This window comes from Aotus nancymaae, unplaced genomic scaffold, assembly GCF_030222135.1.
Source record: "Aotus nancymaae isolate 86718 unplaced genomic scaffold, 86718_ANA_hifiasm-v0.15.2.pri h1tg000002l, whole genome shotgun sequence".
Lineage (NCBI taxonomy): Eukaryota > Metazoa > Chordata > Mammalia > Primates > Aotidae > Aotus > Aotus nancymaae.
This window is the reverse complement of record NW_026988413.1, coordinates 14,122,966-14,138,796: the sequence shown is the minus strand read 5'-3', so window position 1 is coordinate 14,138,796 and position 15,831 is coordinate 14,122,966. Positions and strand designations below refer to the sequence as shown.

Below are 15,831 nucleotides of genomic sequence, written 5' to 3'. Positions count from 1 at the left end.
TCAACAGCTACTACCTGCCAGGGACTGTTTCTATTACTTTTTGGAGGTATTATAAAATGTGATCCTCACAATAATCCTATGAAATAGATCCTATTTTATAGATGAGAAAATTAAGTCACAGAGAAGTTAAGGAAATTGCCAGGTTATACAACTAGCAGGTGAACGAACCAGGATTTGGACACAGGGAAGCTACCTGTAGAAAGAGTTATCCCAACCTTTAAATTCTGGAGAGAGGATGGAAAGTAGTAAGTTCATTATCCTGTGGACCAGCATAAAAGAGAAAAACCCCTTAGATGACGTGTTCTGCAGACCTCACAAGCCTCTTCAGAATTATTAGTCTGAACCTCCACAACAACCCTGTGCATCAGGAATTTTTATCCCCATTTTACACACAGGAAATGAAGGTACCAAGTTGAAATGACTTTCCCAAGAGCTAACCCTACCTAGTTCTAGGCTCTTCCCACTATGCCAGAATGCTTGTGTAGCACTTTGAAAACTGCTCAATCACAAAGTATATGAGTCCATCAGGGAGCTGTCTGGGTCTCATGGTAAATTTGTGTTCCAGTTGAGTTCTATGGTCAAGTTTTTGGAACAACTGATAAAAAAACAAAAGCCCAAAGAGAATCCTCAGAATGCCAAGACGAGAACTACCCGCTCTGGGCTACAGCCTATGATGGTGAATCCAGGATTGATATATAAATAGGTGCCAAGGCTTTCAGAACTGGGCCAGTGCAGGGTCAGGAGGGAATCTAACAGCTGAGAGCAGAGGAACAAGATGTAGAAACAGAAGGCCTTGTACCTGAGAAATTCTAATTCCACTTTTGGCTGCATTCTGAACCCACTTCCTTGAGACAGGAGTTGGTAATAAGGTATAGGGCAATGAACTAACAGGACAAGGCCAGACCCTGGGAGGCAGAGGTAGAGGAGTGAATCCCCACCTCTGCCTACCTCCCCAAACCTCTCTACCTGCCACCTCGATGGGCACTCCTTACATCTGTGTGAGGAGGTACAATTTCATAATATTTTCCTTCCATTCAGGCAGATAGGCCAGGCTGGTAGCCACTTCCTTCTGGATAGGCCAGGCCCAGGCCTCAAAGAATGGAGCCAGATTCTTCTGCACTTGGTGGGAGAACATCTTGACCCACAGATTCATTTTGTCAACATTGTCTGTGGGCAAGTTGGTCTGGTTCCTATACTCGGTGAAGAGACGGATGAATGGCTCCCAACCAAAGGCTTCCTGTAGCTGGAAAGAGAATGAAAAATACAGATGAGATTTGGAAATAAAAGAGGGTCCAACAACAACCACTATAATAAGTGAACTCACTGTATGTAACCCCTTACCATCAGCTTCACATCTATCACCGACTTGCTCTCCGTTTTTTACCTACTGGCCTCATGCCCTGCTCTCCCACATTCTAATCTTAGGAAGGGCCTTGGGGCCAGCATGGTGCTCAACACCAAGTGGACACTTGGTCAGTGACAGCCATGGTAATAACTGCAATACTTAATGTGTTTTCCACCAGTATCATTATCCATATATTCCACTAGATAATGCAAACAGAGACAGGATATTATTCAAGGAATGAAAATAGGCAGAATTGGAAAAATCCTCTTATCTCTCAGAGTTGAAAACTAAAACCGCAACAATAGGGAAACCTCCACCTCATCCTGGCACAAAGAAATCCTCATTAATCATAGATCTGTGTCAATTTGCAAGGCTACTAAAATGGCCCTTGGGGAAAAACGTGAGTTGGGTCAAAGTAGAAGGCTGCAGGTTGTCTGGGTAACTAGAATGAAGAATAAGTTGTAATTTTTGAAAAAGGCAGCCATCCTGAGGCTGTTGAGTTACACAGCTTGAATTATGAAGCACTTGAGCAGTTCCGCAGACCAACTTCACATTTATTTCACCAATGAGAAACTTGTGTTCCTGGGGCAAAGCAGCCATAACAGGGTTGAAGTGGAGCCTCCATGACTGTTTCCCATAATTCTCACAGCAGTGGGAATGAATGCAAAAGCCTCCAGCAGGTGGAAGAACCAGAATAGAGCATGCCTGGCCTGAGACTGAGCTCTGAAGTTCAAGTTGATGAAACTCTCCAGTTCCATGTCAGGAACTGAGGAACTGATGCAGGCATTGCAGGGAGGGAACCGGGCATTAAACAACTGGTCAAAGGCAAGGCCACATCCTTGTCCTGGTCACTCAGGACTCTTGGATCGCCCATATAATGGGGACTCTGAGGCACTGCTGAGGCATAATGAGAAGATGGCACATTCATCTAAGAAAAAAAAAAGTCATATACTATGGATTATGTGTATGGCAGGGACTGTTTGGTTTTAGATAGCTATTAAGTAGGAGAGTTTGGCTTCAGTCTCAGCTATGCCTGGCTTTAAAGCCAGAGTGAGTGAGTATATGTATAGTACCTTATTTGTCTCTACCATTTTTAACTTTTCTCAGTGGTTTCTATTTACTATCATTTATCTCTATGGGGTGGAAGGTGAGGCTCAAGCGATTAAATCCACTTGAGCATTCTGTCACAGTTGGACATTGTCAGAGCCTCCTGTATCCTAGTGTGGCAGACAGGGGCCATGGGAGGTCTTCTAGGCCAGTAGAGCAGTATCCGACCATTGCCCTGATGGTCCCCACAGTAGGGGTCCCCCCTCACCCACCATTCTTGCCCAGTACCTGTAAATATGTTTCGAGTGCGGTCCACGCATTCCAGTTTTTCACATTGGGACCCTTGCTCAGGTAGATTCTGACTCTTTTCTCCCGAACTGGGGGCCACAGAGCAATATTGGCACGGCTTCGAGGAATGCCCAAGACCGTCTCATGCACATACACACACCACAGGTTGCAGGTGGCCTCAGTGGTGTGTGGTGGAAACTCCCACTCCTGCCGCTGCTGGTTGCGGCCCAGCTCGTGGACAGGGCCCCACAGCCCCTTGGTTCTGATGAGCTTCTCATTGATGAGCTCCTGCACTGACTCCAGATGGCACATGATAGGGTACCCTGCATGCATCCAGCCTGGAAAATGCAGAAGGACGGAAGAGAGAGTTAGGGGCCTCCCCATCCAACTCATAAAATTCTCTGTATTGTGTCTGTTCCAAAATACTCAGTAACCTCAGCCAAATTCCAACACACCATAATACTCAGAAAAGCTCTGAAAAGCAGCCCAAACTGCAACCCTGCTAGGTGTTTCTTCTCTTCTCATTCTGTAAGAATTCCTTCATCTTCACTCTGACCCGAAAGAGTGTGGCTGCAGAAGGAGACGCAGCTTACATATAAGGAGCCATTCACATTACCGTTCAATTTTCTAATTTGATGAGGATGCCTTATCCATGTAAATCTGTGTCACTATAACCTTTTCTCAAAATTCAAAGCTCTTTAAGGATAGCTCCTCTCTCATTGTCCAGATATGGACTTGCCACATTGACACAAGTTTATAATGAACATCTGTGTAAGAGAAGAAAGTGAGAAATTCCCACGGTTCTTTATTGTCTGTATATTTCCCTCATTTTTCATGTTCCTTGGCCCACAGGCAAAGATCGCTTCATTCAGTGTCTTCTTAAAGTTTTAAAATTCCCTGTTTTAACCCAACAACTCTGACCTAGGTCAAGGCCCTCTGCCATTTTTACCGGCTTGAAGTCCCTGATGGATGCCTGTGAAAGCTCAGGTGGCATTTCTTGATGTCCTTGACATGCTGACCTAAACTGATTATATATATATATATATCATATATATATGATCAGTTATATATATATATAACAGTTTATAATATATTTTATATACATTTCCTTCCCATTTAAATAGCAAGGATACATCTATATGTCTTGCTAGAAAAATGTTTTTGCTACTAGTTGCCCACCGCATGGCTGATGAAGGACCGGAAGGCACTCAGAGGCAGCATGCATAGAGGGTTTGCTCGCAGTACCCACCCACTGAGATCTGCACGTCGGCAACAATCCTCTGTGGCAGACGCAAAGGGAAGGGCTCTGCTCCCAGTCGCGCCACAGCCTGCATCACTTCGTCCCAGAGGCGGAGCAGCGGCTCAGGGTTCTCCAGAGTACGAAGATTTGCGGTTGGCACAGTCAGAATGATGTTGTCTGTGGCCAGCTCTCCCCAGGGCCCTGGATTCTCCTGGATACGCCTCTTCCACTCCTCCAGGGTTGTCTCCCCTAGGAAGAGAGACCATGGAGCTTGAAATACTTTCCCAAATCCCTTACATCACGACATACAACTTGGACTCCAGGAACTGGAGTCATGAACTGCCATATCCCTCCTCTTTTTAAAAAACTTTTAAAGTTCTGGGATACATGTGCAGGACATGCAGGTTTGTTACACAGGTAAACATGTGTGATGGTGATTTGCTGCACCTATCAACCCATTGCGTAGGTATGAAGCCCTGCATGAATTAGCTATTTATTCTGATGCTCTCCCTCTGACTGCCTGCCCTCCCCACCCACACCACTGACAGGCCCCAGTGTGTGTTATTCCCCTCCTTGTGTCCATGTGTTTTCATTGTTCAGCTCCCACTTATAAGTGAGAACACATGGTGTTTGGTTTTCTGTTCCTGCGTTAGTTTGCTGAGGCCATATCCCTTTTCTCTATCTTTCTTCTATGAAGTCTCCAAGGATGTGGTTTTGTCTTTATCTGTACAACCCCAAAGCTGAATCTAAGGAAGCTGACCCTCCTTCCTCCGATAGTCCGCGTCTCTCTCCTTCTGCACCAAACAGGCTCTAGTCACCTCCTGGATTCCCATGCTCTCTGGAGTCCTCATCCCAGTTCTTCCCCTTCCCTCAAGGGCACCCAGGGCTTCCACTCACCCAGCTTGTAGTATGGAGCATGCACAGCCCCCTTCACAGTGATGGACACAGAGCCCAGTTTGCTGTTCTGAGGTACAATTATATAGAGGAGTCCACTCCAGAGGCATGTGATCGATTTTGTGGGTTTGTCCAAGCAGCACCGGTTAATCACGAGTGGGCCTCGGAAAAGCTTGCTGGCCCTGGTCAGGTCATCTGTGTGGCAGCCAATCTGTATCTGAACAGAGAGAACCCCCCCATAGAGTCATCATGGGGCACGAGTGGGTGGAAGAAGAGAGCCCAGCAAGGGACTCAGGATGGGTCATTCAGCCATGACTCCAAGCGAGCCCAACCTTCCCACCACTGATGAACCATGTGTGATAACCCCATCAAACTGGAGCATTCCTTGAGGGATATGGACTGAATTATGTATAAATATATTCCCAAGGTATTCAAATAGCTCCACAATGGGTCATGTTAGACATTAATATGAGGAGTGCCAGGTGTAACCTATAAGGCCAATTCTGAGGAGGGCTGACTCCCATGCCCAGTCCCCTGGTGTTGCTAACAAACAGAACACTCAGTTGCCTAGCTCATGGTGGTGGTTCTGACATTCAGAATGGAGCAGAGGGAACCCTGCATTTTGCTGATCAGAGGGAAGGCCCAGTGGGAGATGTGATCTGGCTAAGCTAGTGGTGGGTTGATTCAATTTCTCCCCTTTCTCCAAGCTCTCTTTCTGGGCAGGTACTTGGTAGGGTCCTAGGATTCTTTTCCCTGGGTTTATGCTAACCAAGTTCCAGGATAGGCACAGGCACAGAATAGAGGCTAACCATCACAGTGACCCTCAAGGGGGATAGAGCAGGACAGAAGACAAATTGTGCAAGTGGGGTGTATCTCTATGTGAAAGTGAAAGAGGGAAGGTGAACTGGGCAATCGAGAAATGGTCTTGGGTGTCTTGGGGAGGAGGCTGAAGTCAGAAAGACCTTGTGCTACCATGGGAATGGATATAGGGATGAACAGTAAACTCAGATTTATTGAATGCCTACTCTGTGCTAGGTTATCTTCCATTTGATACCTCTCTTATTCCCTACTCTAGGACATAAGTCAAAAGCACAAAACTTAAGAACCAGAAATTAGTTAGGTTTGAGTCCTGGGCACTTAGTTGTATTAGCTCTATGCATTTCAATCAATAATCAGCTTTTCTGCACCTCAGTTACCTCATCCTTAAAACAAGGGTAAAATCACTTGCTCTGTATTACCAGTAGGGCTTTGTGAGAATTGAATTAGATACTGACTGTGCTAGGAAGAGCCTTTGGGTTCCATATTACATGGTGAGATAGGGCATAGCCTTACCTTCAGGTCAGCAGAGGCAGCAGCTTCAGGCAATGAGACTTCTATAATTTGCCTTCCAGGTATGTAGAGTCCAGTACTCATCCAGCAATATCTGGTACCTGCCAAAAGCAGGAGGGACAGACAGACTTTATCTCTCCTCCGTGATGCCATCTTCACCCACCGTCACCAGAGACCCTTCATAAGTACATATCTTCCCCCTCCACACTGCCCTGATTCAACTCTTCCAAACAGTACTTAAAATCCTAACCCTTATCTTCTTCAAAGTTCATGGTAAAGGATGGAGACTGCCCTCTGGACACGATTGGGTCCCTGAAATGGACTGCTGAAGTCAGCCTGTTCCCATTCCCTGATTCCCATAATACTGAGCTCCCAACTCTTGTTCGTTACCTGGATTGGTGCAGTTGACCTCAACAGTGATAGGAGATTCCGAGGGGCGCAGATAGGCGCTGCTGTACATATCTTCAATTTCTGGGACTAACAGAGAGAGGTCACTTCCAGAGTGGGCCAGCCCTGTGGCCAGGGAAAGCATAGCACCCCTGCAGCAGTCATTGATAACAGGGTTCTCTCGGGTTGCTACTGGGAGCCGGTATCGACTTAGCAGCTTCCTCAGGAGTCGATGCACAGACATGTAGGCAGGGATCTCTTCTGCAGGAATCTGCAGGAAAGCTGCACCATCTGGCCCCAGCTTTGCCAACCAGCCCTTTTCCACATTTCCTCTCTTCCTGCCCATTATAACCTGGAACTCGGCCAAGGTGGAGCGGAAGTGATAGGTCCTTATCCCTGCCTTAGGAGTACGAAAGGGTCCTGGATTGAGGCTTTGGCTTGTAATGCTAATGCCAAAGGAGTTGAGGAGGAGGTTTCCTGGGAATCGAGCCAAAGGGGACACTCCTGGGTTCTTGAAGGCCCACCACCAGGCTTGGGCTCCAACAAACAGCCCGCCACCCTCTGCTACAAACTCCTGCAGTTCTTTGACCCCCACTTCACTCACAGGTTCAAAGCAATAGACACTGGCATCACTGGTCAGATTGGGCTCGATACTGGTGTCTATGCCCCCCACTGCAAGCAGACCGCTCAGGGTTCTCAGCTCTGTCTGCACCACAATCTTGCCTCTGCGGCCCCCATCTAGCCAGCGGACAGCATTGAGCAGAAAGGGGCCCAGTTTACCGACAGTGAATAATACCTTATGGCCAGTTACAACCACCCGGCCCCGGCCATAGCGGGCAGCCGCTATAACACAGCCATGGTAGGAATCTAACCCTAGAGGAAAGGCTAAAGCCCCATGCACTAGCAGCTGGGATGGGAAACAATCTGAGTTGCTGATGTCCAGCTCTGAAATCCCATGCAGAAGCTCCTCTCTGTCCTCGGAGAGGTCATCTTCACAACTGCAAAAGACACATGCATTATTTATTAGAGGTATAGTTTCGTATAAAGCTCTTAGAACAGTGGACAGCATACAGTGAGTGCTATAGATGTGTAAGCTTTACTAATATTGTTATTTTTAGTTCTTACGGGAAAGTTGGGAGAACAAAAAGGACAGATCTGACCTCACTGGGTATGGAGACTTGTTGGAGGGGTGACAGAGGGACTCAGCATTAATTCTGCTCTGCTCATTCTTAGAGCACAAATTCTCCAATGGAAATTGCAAAAGAAGCCCTTCTGTGTTTACTCAATACCATGTCTTAAATATTCCAGATTTAAGTTCATGTTTATTTCAATCCTCTAAATCCCCCCCACATACATACACACACACACACACACACACACACACGCACACATCACACGTATATACATCTCTATACATATATATATATATATATATATATGGGAAATCATGTTTTTTCCTTATAAGAAGTCTTGTTCTTAAATTTCATGCAGCTAATTTCCTACAAATAAAGTCTATGGAAGGCTAAGTCAGTAGTGCTAGAGAAGAATCATTATTATCTCAAAAGGTGGGGCAGGGGAACTGACTGGCTTCAACTCTACTGAGACCCTCTGGTTACCTGAGCCCAAGAGGACTTTACTGTCTGCATCTAGAACTCCACTTTTCCACTGCCTGCCCAAAAGGAGTGATGCATGACCATGCTATAAGGTTTTGCTCAGCACCATCTGTTTACTGTCTGTGGGTAACCCAACCCTAGAAGCCCTCAAGATGCCCACAAAGCCAAAATGAGATGGAACACTGGATAAGGTGGGGTTAAGGAGTAGAGTGGCCTCTCTGAGCCTGAGATTCCAGTGTTGGTTCTGTCACTTTTGTTAGGTAAAGCTATGGGAATTGCATAGTAGAATGTAGCTATAAGATAACACCAAAAAATGGCGGTCAGGTGGACAATTTATTTTCAGTATTCGTGCTGTACTCTCTATGGCTAGCAGAGCTTTAACTGGTGGGAAAGCTATGGTCCTCTTAGCAAGTAAACCCTTTACTAAAGATAAAGTGACCACCATACTAATTAGTGGATGACTGTCTAACTCCATAAAGAACTAACCATTAACATCATTCAACTGTCTCTTCTTGCTCTGATTAGAGGCTTACCGAACAGCTCTGTGATTATAATATTGCTTCCCATGATCACCTGCCTAATGAGAGAAAGACGTCACTGGCTAGGCCAAGCAGAATATTCTAGATTTGTAACATTTATTTTATTCAAGCAACATTTTGGATAGTCTGTATTTAATTTGGTGACTCTAAAATTTTTTATAAATTCATTTTTTATTTTAGTACTTTAAACATGTATGCAAAATTAAATGAAAAATGTGTTTTAGTTTTTATAATTAGAGTTTTGTTTATTTTTTTTCTCTTTTATTTTTGATTTTTTAATTTAATGGGGGGGGGGGGTTCCACTATGTTGCTCAGGTTGATCTTGAACTCCTGGGCTTAAGCAATCCTCCTGCCTTGGCCTCCCAAAATGCTGGGATTATAGGTATGAGCCCCGGCACTGGCCTTGTTTACAAATTTCATGAAATTAATTGTTTTTATGAGTGAAATCAGTAAAGAGGTGGGCTACTATGCTCTAAGTGAATACATCAGCTTCAGGATTTTTATACGAGCATACTGACAAGATGAGAGAAGTTAAACCTGCAAAGCTGAGACTCAGACACTGAGTTATTAGAACTTCATCTGAACAATGAGACTACATGAGGTCTTGCTCAATGTCTAGCCAGGAGGCACCCTCAGAGACATCTGTCTATTAGTTCCAACAGCCATTACTTATATACAGGAGGGGCTAAGTAATTCTTTCATACATTGAAAAAATAAGTTATATTTTACTTCTTTTCCTTACCCTCTTCTGAAATGAAACAAAACTTATTTAAAAAAAAAATCCTGGCTAGCCATATGCAGAAAGCAGAAACTAGAACCCTTCCTGACACCTTACACTAAAATCGACTCCAGATGGATTAAAGACTTAAACATAAGACCTAACACCATAAAAACACTAGAAGGAAACCTAGGGAAAACCATTCAGGACATAGGCATAGGCAAGGACTTTATGACCAAAACACCAAAAGCATTGGCAACAAAAGTCAAAATAGACAAATGGGACCTAATCAAACTCCACAGCTTCTGCAGGGCAAAAGAAACAGTCAATAGAGTGAATTGGCAACCAACAGAATGGGAAAAAATTTTTGCAGCCTACCCGTCTGACAAAGGGCTGATATCCAGAATTTACAATGAACTAAAACAGATTTACAAGAAAAAAACAAACAAGCCCATTCAAAAATGGGCGAAGGATATGAACAGATACTTTACAAAAGAAGACATACATGAGGCCAACAAGCATATGAAAAAATGCTCATCATCACTGGTCATTAGAGAAATGCAAATCAAAACTACATTGAGATACCATCTCATGCCAGTTAGAATGGCGATCATTAAAAAATCTGGAGACAACAGATGCTGGAGAGGATGTGGAGAAATAGGAACACTTTTACACTGTTGGTGGGAGTGTAAATTAGTTCAACCATTGTGGAAGACAGTGTGGCGATTCCTCAAGGGTCTAGAAATAGAAATTCCATTTGACCCAGCAATCCCATTACTGGGTATATATCCAAAGGATTATAAATCGTTCTACTATAAGGACACATGCACATGAATGTTCATTGCAGCACAGTTTACAATAGCAAAGACCTGGAACCAACCCAAATGCCCATCGATGATAGACTGGACAGGAAAAATGTGGCACATATACACCATGGAATATTATGCAGCCATCAAAAACGATGAGTTTGCGTCCTTTGTAGGGACATGGATGAACCTGGAAACCATCATTCTCAGCAAACTGACACAAGAACACAAAATCAAACACCACATGTTCTCACTCATAGGAGGGTGTTGAACAATGAGAACACATGGACACAGGGAGGGGAGCACTATACACTGGGGTCTGTTGGGGGGAGTAGGGGGGACAGCGGGGGTGGGGGTGGGGAGTTGGGGAGGGATAGCATGGGGAGAAATGCCAGATATAGGTGAAGGGGAGGAAGGCAGCAAATCACACTGCCACGTATGCACCTATGCAACAACCTTGCATGTTTTTCACATGTACCCCAAAACCTAAAATGCAATAAAAAAAAAAATCCTTGTGAAACCCCATCTCTACAAAAATACAAAAATTAGCCAGGTATAATGCGGATGCCTGTAATCCCAACTACTCAAGAGGCTGAGGTGGAAGAATTGCTTGAATTCGGGAGACAAAGGTTGCAGTGAGCTGAGATCACGCCAATGCATTCCAGCCTGGGTGACAGAGTGAAACTCCATCTCAATATAAATAAATAAATAAATCCATTATAGCACTGGATTTTGAGAAGGGTGCAATGAGCAAACTGGGATAGTGGAAACATTTTTAAAAATATAAATCAAATGGAATCTGATTGATTACAGAAAAATCTAACTGCACACATATGAAAGAGAAGATCAGGAGAATAAAGGACCAAGGATTATCATTTGTCCCGTGAAAATGTTCTGCAGTAACCCATAATGATCAATTTAGGATTTAAATGTAATTTAAAATTTAAATAGACAAGAACCACCAAACAGTTGATGAAAATTAACAACACGAAAGAGAAGAACAACTAAACTCCCAAGGGAACAGCAGCAACAAATAGAGAAGAATGTTCTAAGTAAGTACTGCCTATCATTGGAAAGTCCTAAGAAGATATATTGCCTCTCTCTTAAATAACTGGGACAGGCTACTCTAAAAAGTTACTGATTAAACTAAAAATGTAATTGCCAAACAGATAATCCCAATTTTCATACATGGAAAGAAAATAAGTCTTGAGGTGGCTGGCAAGATGGCTGAATAGGAACAGCCCAGGTCTGCAGCTCCCAGTGAGATCAATGCAGAATACCAGTGATTTCTGCATCTCCAGCTGAGGTACCTGGCTCATCTCATTGGGACTGATTAGACAGTGGGTGCAGCCAGAGGAGAGCCAAAGCAGGGTGGGGCTTCGCCTCGCCCAGGAAGAATGAGGGGTCAGGAAACGCCCTCCTCTAGCCAAGGGAAGCTGTGAGGCACTGTGCTGTGAGGAATGGTGCACTCCTGCCCAGATACTATGCTTTTCCCATGGTCTTTGCAACCCACAGACCAGGAAATTCCCTCTGGTGCCTACATCACCAGGGCCCCGAGTTTCAAGCACAAAACTGGGCAGCCATTGGGTAGACACCAAGCTAGCTGCAGAGCTTATTTTCATACCCCAGTGGCACCTGGAATGCCAGAGAGACAGAACCATTCACTCCCCTGGAAAGGGCGCTGAAGCCAGGGAGCCAAGTGGTCTACCTCAGCAGATCTCACCCCCACAGAGACCAGCAAGCTAAGATCCACTGGCTTGAAATTCTTGCTGCCAGCACAGCAGTCTCAAATTGACCTGGGATGCTAGAGCTTGGTGGAGGGAGGGGCATCCACCTTTACAGAGGCTGGAGTAGGCGGTTTTCCCCTCACAGTGCAAACAAAGCCTCAGGGAAGCTCAGACTGGGCGGAGCCCACCACAGCTCTGCAAAGCCTGTAGTCAGACTGCCTCTCTAGATTCCTCCTCTCTAGGCAGGGCATCTCTGAAAGAAAGGCAGCAGTCCCAGTCAGGGACTTACAGATAAAACTCCCATCTCCCTGGGACAGAGCACCTCGGGTAAGGGCGGCTGTGGGTGCAGCTTTAGCAGACTTAATTTCCCGGCTGCTGGCTCTGAAGAGAGCAGCGGATCTCCCAGTGCAGCACTCTAAGGGACAGACAGTCTCCTCAGGTAGGTCCCTGACCCCCATGCCTCCTGACTGGGAGACACCTTCCAGCAGGGGTCAACAGACACCTCATACAGGAGAGCTTCTTTGTTTTTCAAGTGTTTTTAAAATGTTTCTGTACTGCCAAAGGAACAACCAACACAGTGAAAAGGCAGCCCATGGGTTGGGAGAAAATATTTGCAAGCCAGATATCTGATAAGGAATTAATACGAAAATATATAAGGAGCTCATACAACTCAATAGCAAAACAAAACAAAACAAACAAAAACCTTAAAAACCAATCAAAAATTGGGCAAAGGGATTGAATAGACATTTTCCCACAGAAGACATACAAATGGTTAAGAGGTGTATGAAAAGATGTTCAACATCACTAATCATCAGGGAAATGGAAATCAAAATCACAATGAGCTATCACCTCACATCTGTTAGGATGTTCATTATCAAAAGTCACAAGGTAAGTCTTAGCTAGGGTGTGAAGAAAAGGGAACACTGCTTGTACACTGTTGGTGGAAATGTAAATTGATATAGCCATTATGGAAAATGGTTTGGAAGTTCCAAAAAAAAAAATTAAAAATAGAACTACCATATGTCCTAGATATATCTGTTAGATATATACTCAAAGGAAGTGAAATCAGTATCTCATAGAGATATCTGTCCACCAAAGCATTATTCACAATAGCCAAGTTACAGAAACAACCTAAGTGTCCATTAATGGATGAATAGAAAAACAATTGTGATACACATATATCAACAATACAAACTAGATTAAAGACCTAAACTTAAGACCTGAAACCATAAAACTCCTGGAAGAAAATATAGGAAGAAAATCTTCTTGATATTGCCATGGCAATAATCATTTTGGCTATCACACCAAAAGCTCAGGCAACAAGAGCAAAAAATAAACACATGGAACTACATCAAACCGAAATGGATACAACATTTATATATATGTGTGTGTGTATATATATATATACATATATATGTGTGTGTGTATATATATAGAGAGACAACTTCTTTATCTACATATGTATAATGAAATATTATTCAACCCTAAAAAGAAGGAGATACTATCACTTGAAAAACAAAGAAGAAAAGATAAACCTGCAGGACATTATATTAAGTAATATAAGTCAGTCACAGAAAAAAAAAATATGATCTCACATGTATGTGCAATCTTTTTTTAAAAAAATGTCAAATAAGAGAATAAAACAATAGTGGTTACCAGGGATGAGGAGGGGAGGAAACAGGGAGAAGTAAATCAAGGGTGCAAATTTTCACTTCGGTAAAATGAATAAGCCTAGACAACAATGGATGGCATGAAGACTATCTTTAATAATGTATACTGAAAGTTTGCTAAGAGAATAGGCTGCTTTTACCACACACATATTGAAGAGAAGTAACTATGGAAGGTATTGAATATGTAAATTCAACATAGTTTGACTAGAGTAACCATTTTGCTATATATATCAAAACTTGTTTTATGTATATATATATATACACACACACATACATACAGTAAAATACATTAAAAATGGTGAGTTGACTTAAATATAAAAAAGAAAATAGTGAGCAAGGTTCAAAAAATTTATGTATAGTATGCTATGTTTAATCTGTGAAATATCTGGAACAATATGTGTCTATGCACAAACATCAAAAACAAACAGGGAAAGAATAATCAAGAAACTGATGAAATTGGGTACCTACAGGGGTGAATGGGAACAGATTACAAGTAGTAGGGAAGAGAATGAGTCTTCTCTAATTGTATCCATTTAAATGGTGTTGAAATTTTAAACATGCCAATTTTTAACAATCACTTTCATTGATGTGATAAAATTCACAAAGTACATCTTGATGAGCTAACTTTATACATCTGAGTAACCAACACCATCACAGTGAAAATCTACAACTTTTCCATCACCCTCAAAAGCTATATTTTGGCCCATTATGATCAGTCTAGGTCCCACACACAACCACAGGCAACCACTGATGTGCTTTCTAACCATAAACATTAGACTTGTGTTTTCTAAAGCTTCATATAAATGTAATAATAAAGTATGTTCTTTGAGTTTGGCTTCTTTTACTCAGAATAACTTTGTGAGAATGATCCATACTGTGGCACCTATCTGTAATGCATCCTCTTCTATGGCTGTGTATTATGCCATTCTGGGGATAGTCTACACTTTGTTTATCCTGTCATCTGCCGATGGACATTTGGGTAGTCTTTGGTTTGGGCTTGCTGACCTAAAAATTAATGTACAAGTTTTTGTGTGGACATGTTTTCCTTTCTCTTGGAAAAAGATGTTCTTTCCCTGTTTGTTTTTGATGCTAGTATATGTGCATAGATACATATTGTTCCAGATATTTTACAAATTAAACATAGCATATCATAAATTTTTTGAAACTTGCTCACTATTTTTTTTAATATTTAAATCAACTCACCATTTTTAATTTATTTTCCTTTCTCTTGGGTGGTGAAATGGCTAAATTGTATGTTAATTGTCAGTTAACTTTATAAGAAATTGCCAGACTGTCTTCCAAAGTGGTTGTGTCATTTTATATTTCCACTGGCAATGCATAAAACTGCAATCTTGTCAACACTCGGTATAGTGAATCTTTATTTTAGCCATTTTATAATTTTAGTTTTTGTATTTTTCTGACGACTAATGATAGTAAGAATCATTTGGGCTTTTTGGCCTTTCATATTTTATCTTTTGTGAAGTGCGTTAAAATATTTTGCCTTAAAAAAATTTGCAGGGTGCAGTATCTTATGTCTATAATACCAGCACTTTGGGAGGCCAAGGCAGGAGGATTGCTTGAGCCCAGGAGTCCAAGAACAGCCTGGGCAACACGGCAAAACTCCATCTCTACAAAAAATTGAAAAAATGGCCAGGTGTGGTGGTATGCACCTGTAGTCCTGGCTACTCAGGAGGCTAAGAAGGGAGGATTGTTTGAGTGCCATGTTTGTGCCACTGCACTCTAGCCTGGAACAGAAAGTGAGACCCTGTCTCAAAAAAAAAAAAACAAACAAACATGGGTCGTCTTAATGTTGGAATGTAAGAGTTCTCTATGTATTCTGAATGCAAGTCCATTGTCAGATATAAGTATTGTGAATATTTTTTTCCAGTCTATGGCTTGCCTTTTTGTTTATTACTGTCTATTGAAGGGCAGAAGTTATTTACTTTTAAAAAATAAAGCCCCATTTATTAATTTTTTCCTTTTTTGGTTCATGTACTTTTTGTGTCCTATATAGGCAAAAATTGCAAAGGTCAAAGTCACAGATATTTTCTCCTATGTTTTCATTTAGAAGTTTTTACATTTTAACTTTTGCATTTAAGTCTAGCTCTATTTTTAAATATTTCTTTTCTATGGAGTGGGGTAAGGGTCACAATTCACCTTTTTTCCATAAGGGTTTCCAGTTGTTCCAGAACCGTATGTTGAAAACTGTCATTTCCTCATTGAATTAC

At 42.6% G+C, this 15,831-nt stretch overlaps 1 protein-coding gene across 4 annotated transcripts in view; it reads right to left on the bottom strand.

The window, feature by feature from the left end:
• TCAF1 (TRPM8 channel associated factor 1) overlaps positions 1–15,831 on the bottom strand; it is a 52,718-nt gene that overhangs the window by 4,688 nt on the left and 32,199 nt on the right. For 3 of the 4 annotated variants that reach the window (XM_064372523.1, XM_012447553.2, XM_064372528.1), the window contains exons 3-8: positions 6,534–7,528; positions 6,147–6,244; positions 4,818–5,031; positions 3,930–4,169; positions 2,681–3,018; positions 993–1,243 (exon numbers count right to left, since the gene is read on the bottom strand). In XM_064372523.1, the coding sequence (XP_064228593.1) occupies positions 993–1,243; positions 2,681–3,018; positions 3,930–4,169; positions 4,818–5,031; positions 6,147–6,244; positions 6,534–7,528 (2,136 nt within the window). Of the gene's footprint in view, positions 1–966; positions 1,244–2,680; positions 3,019–3,929; positions 4,170–4,817; positions 5,032–6,146; positions 6,245–6,533; positions 7,529–15,831 lie in introns of all 4 variants that reach the window. The other variant, XM_012447554.2, reaches the window with a different exon arrangement.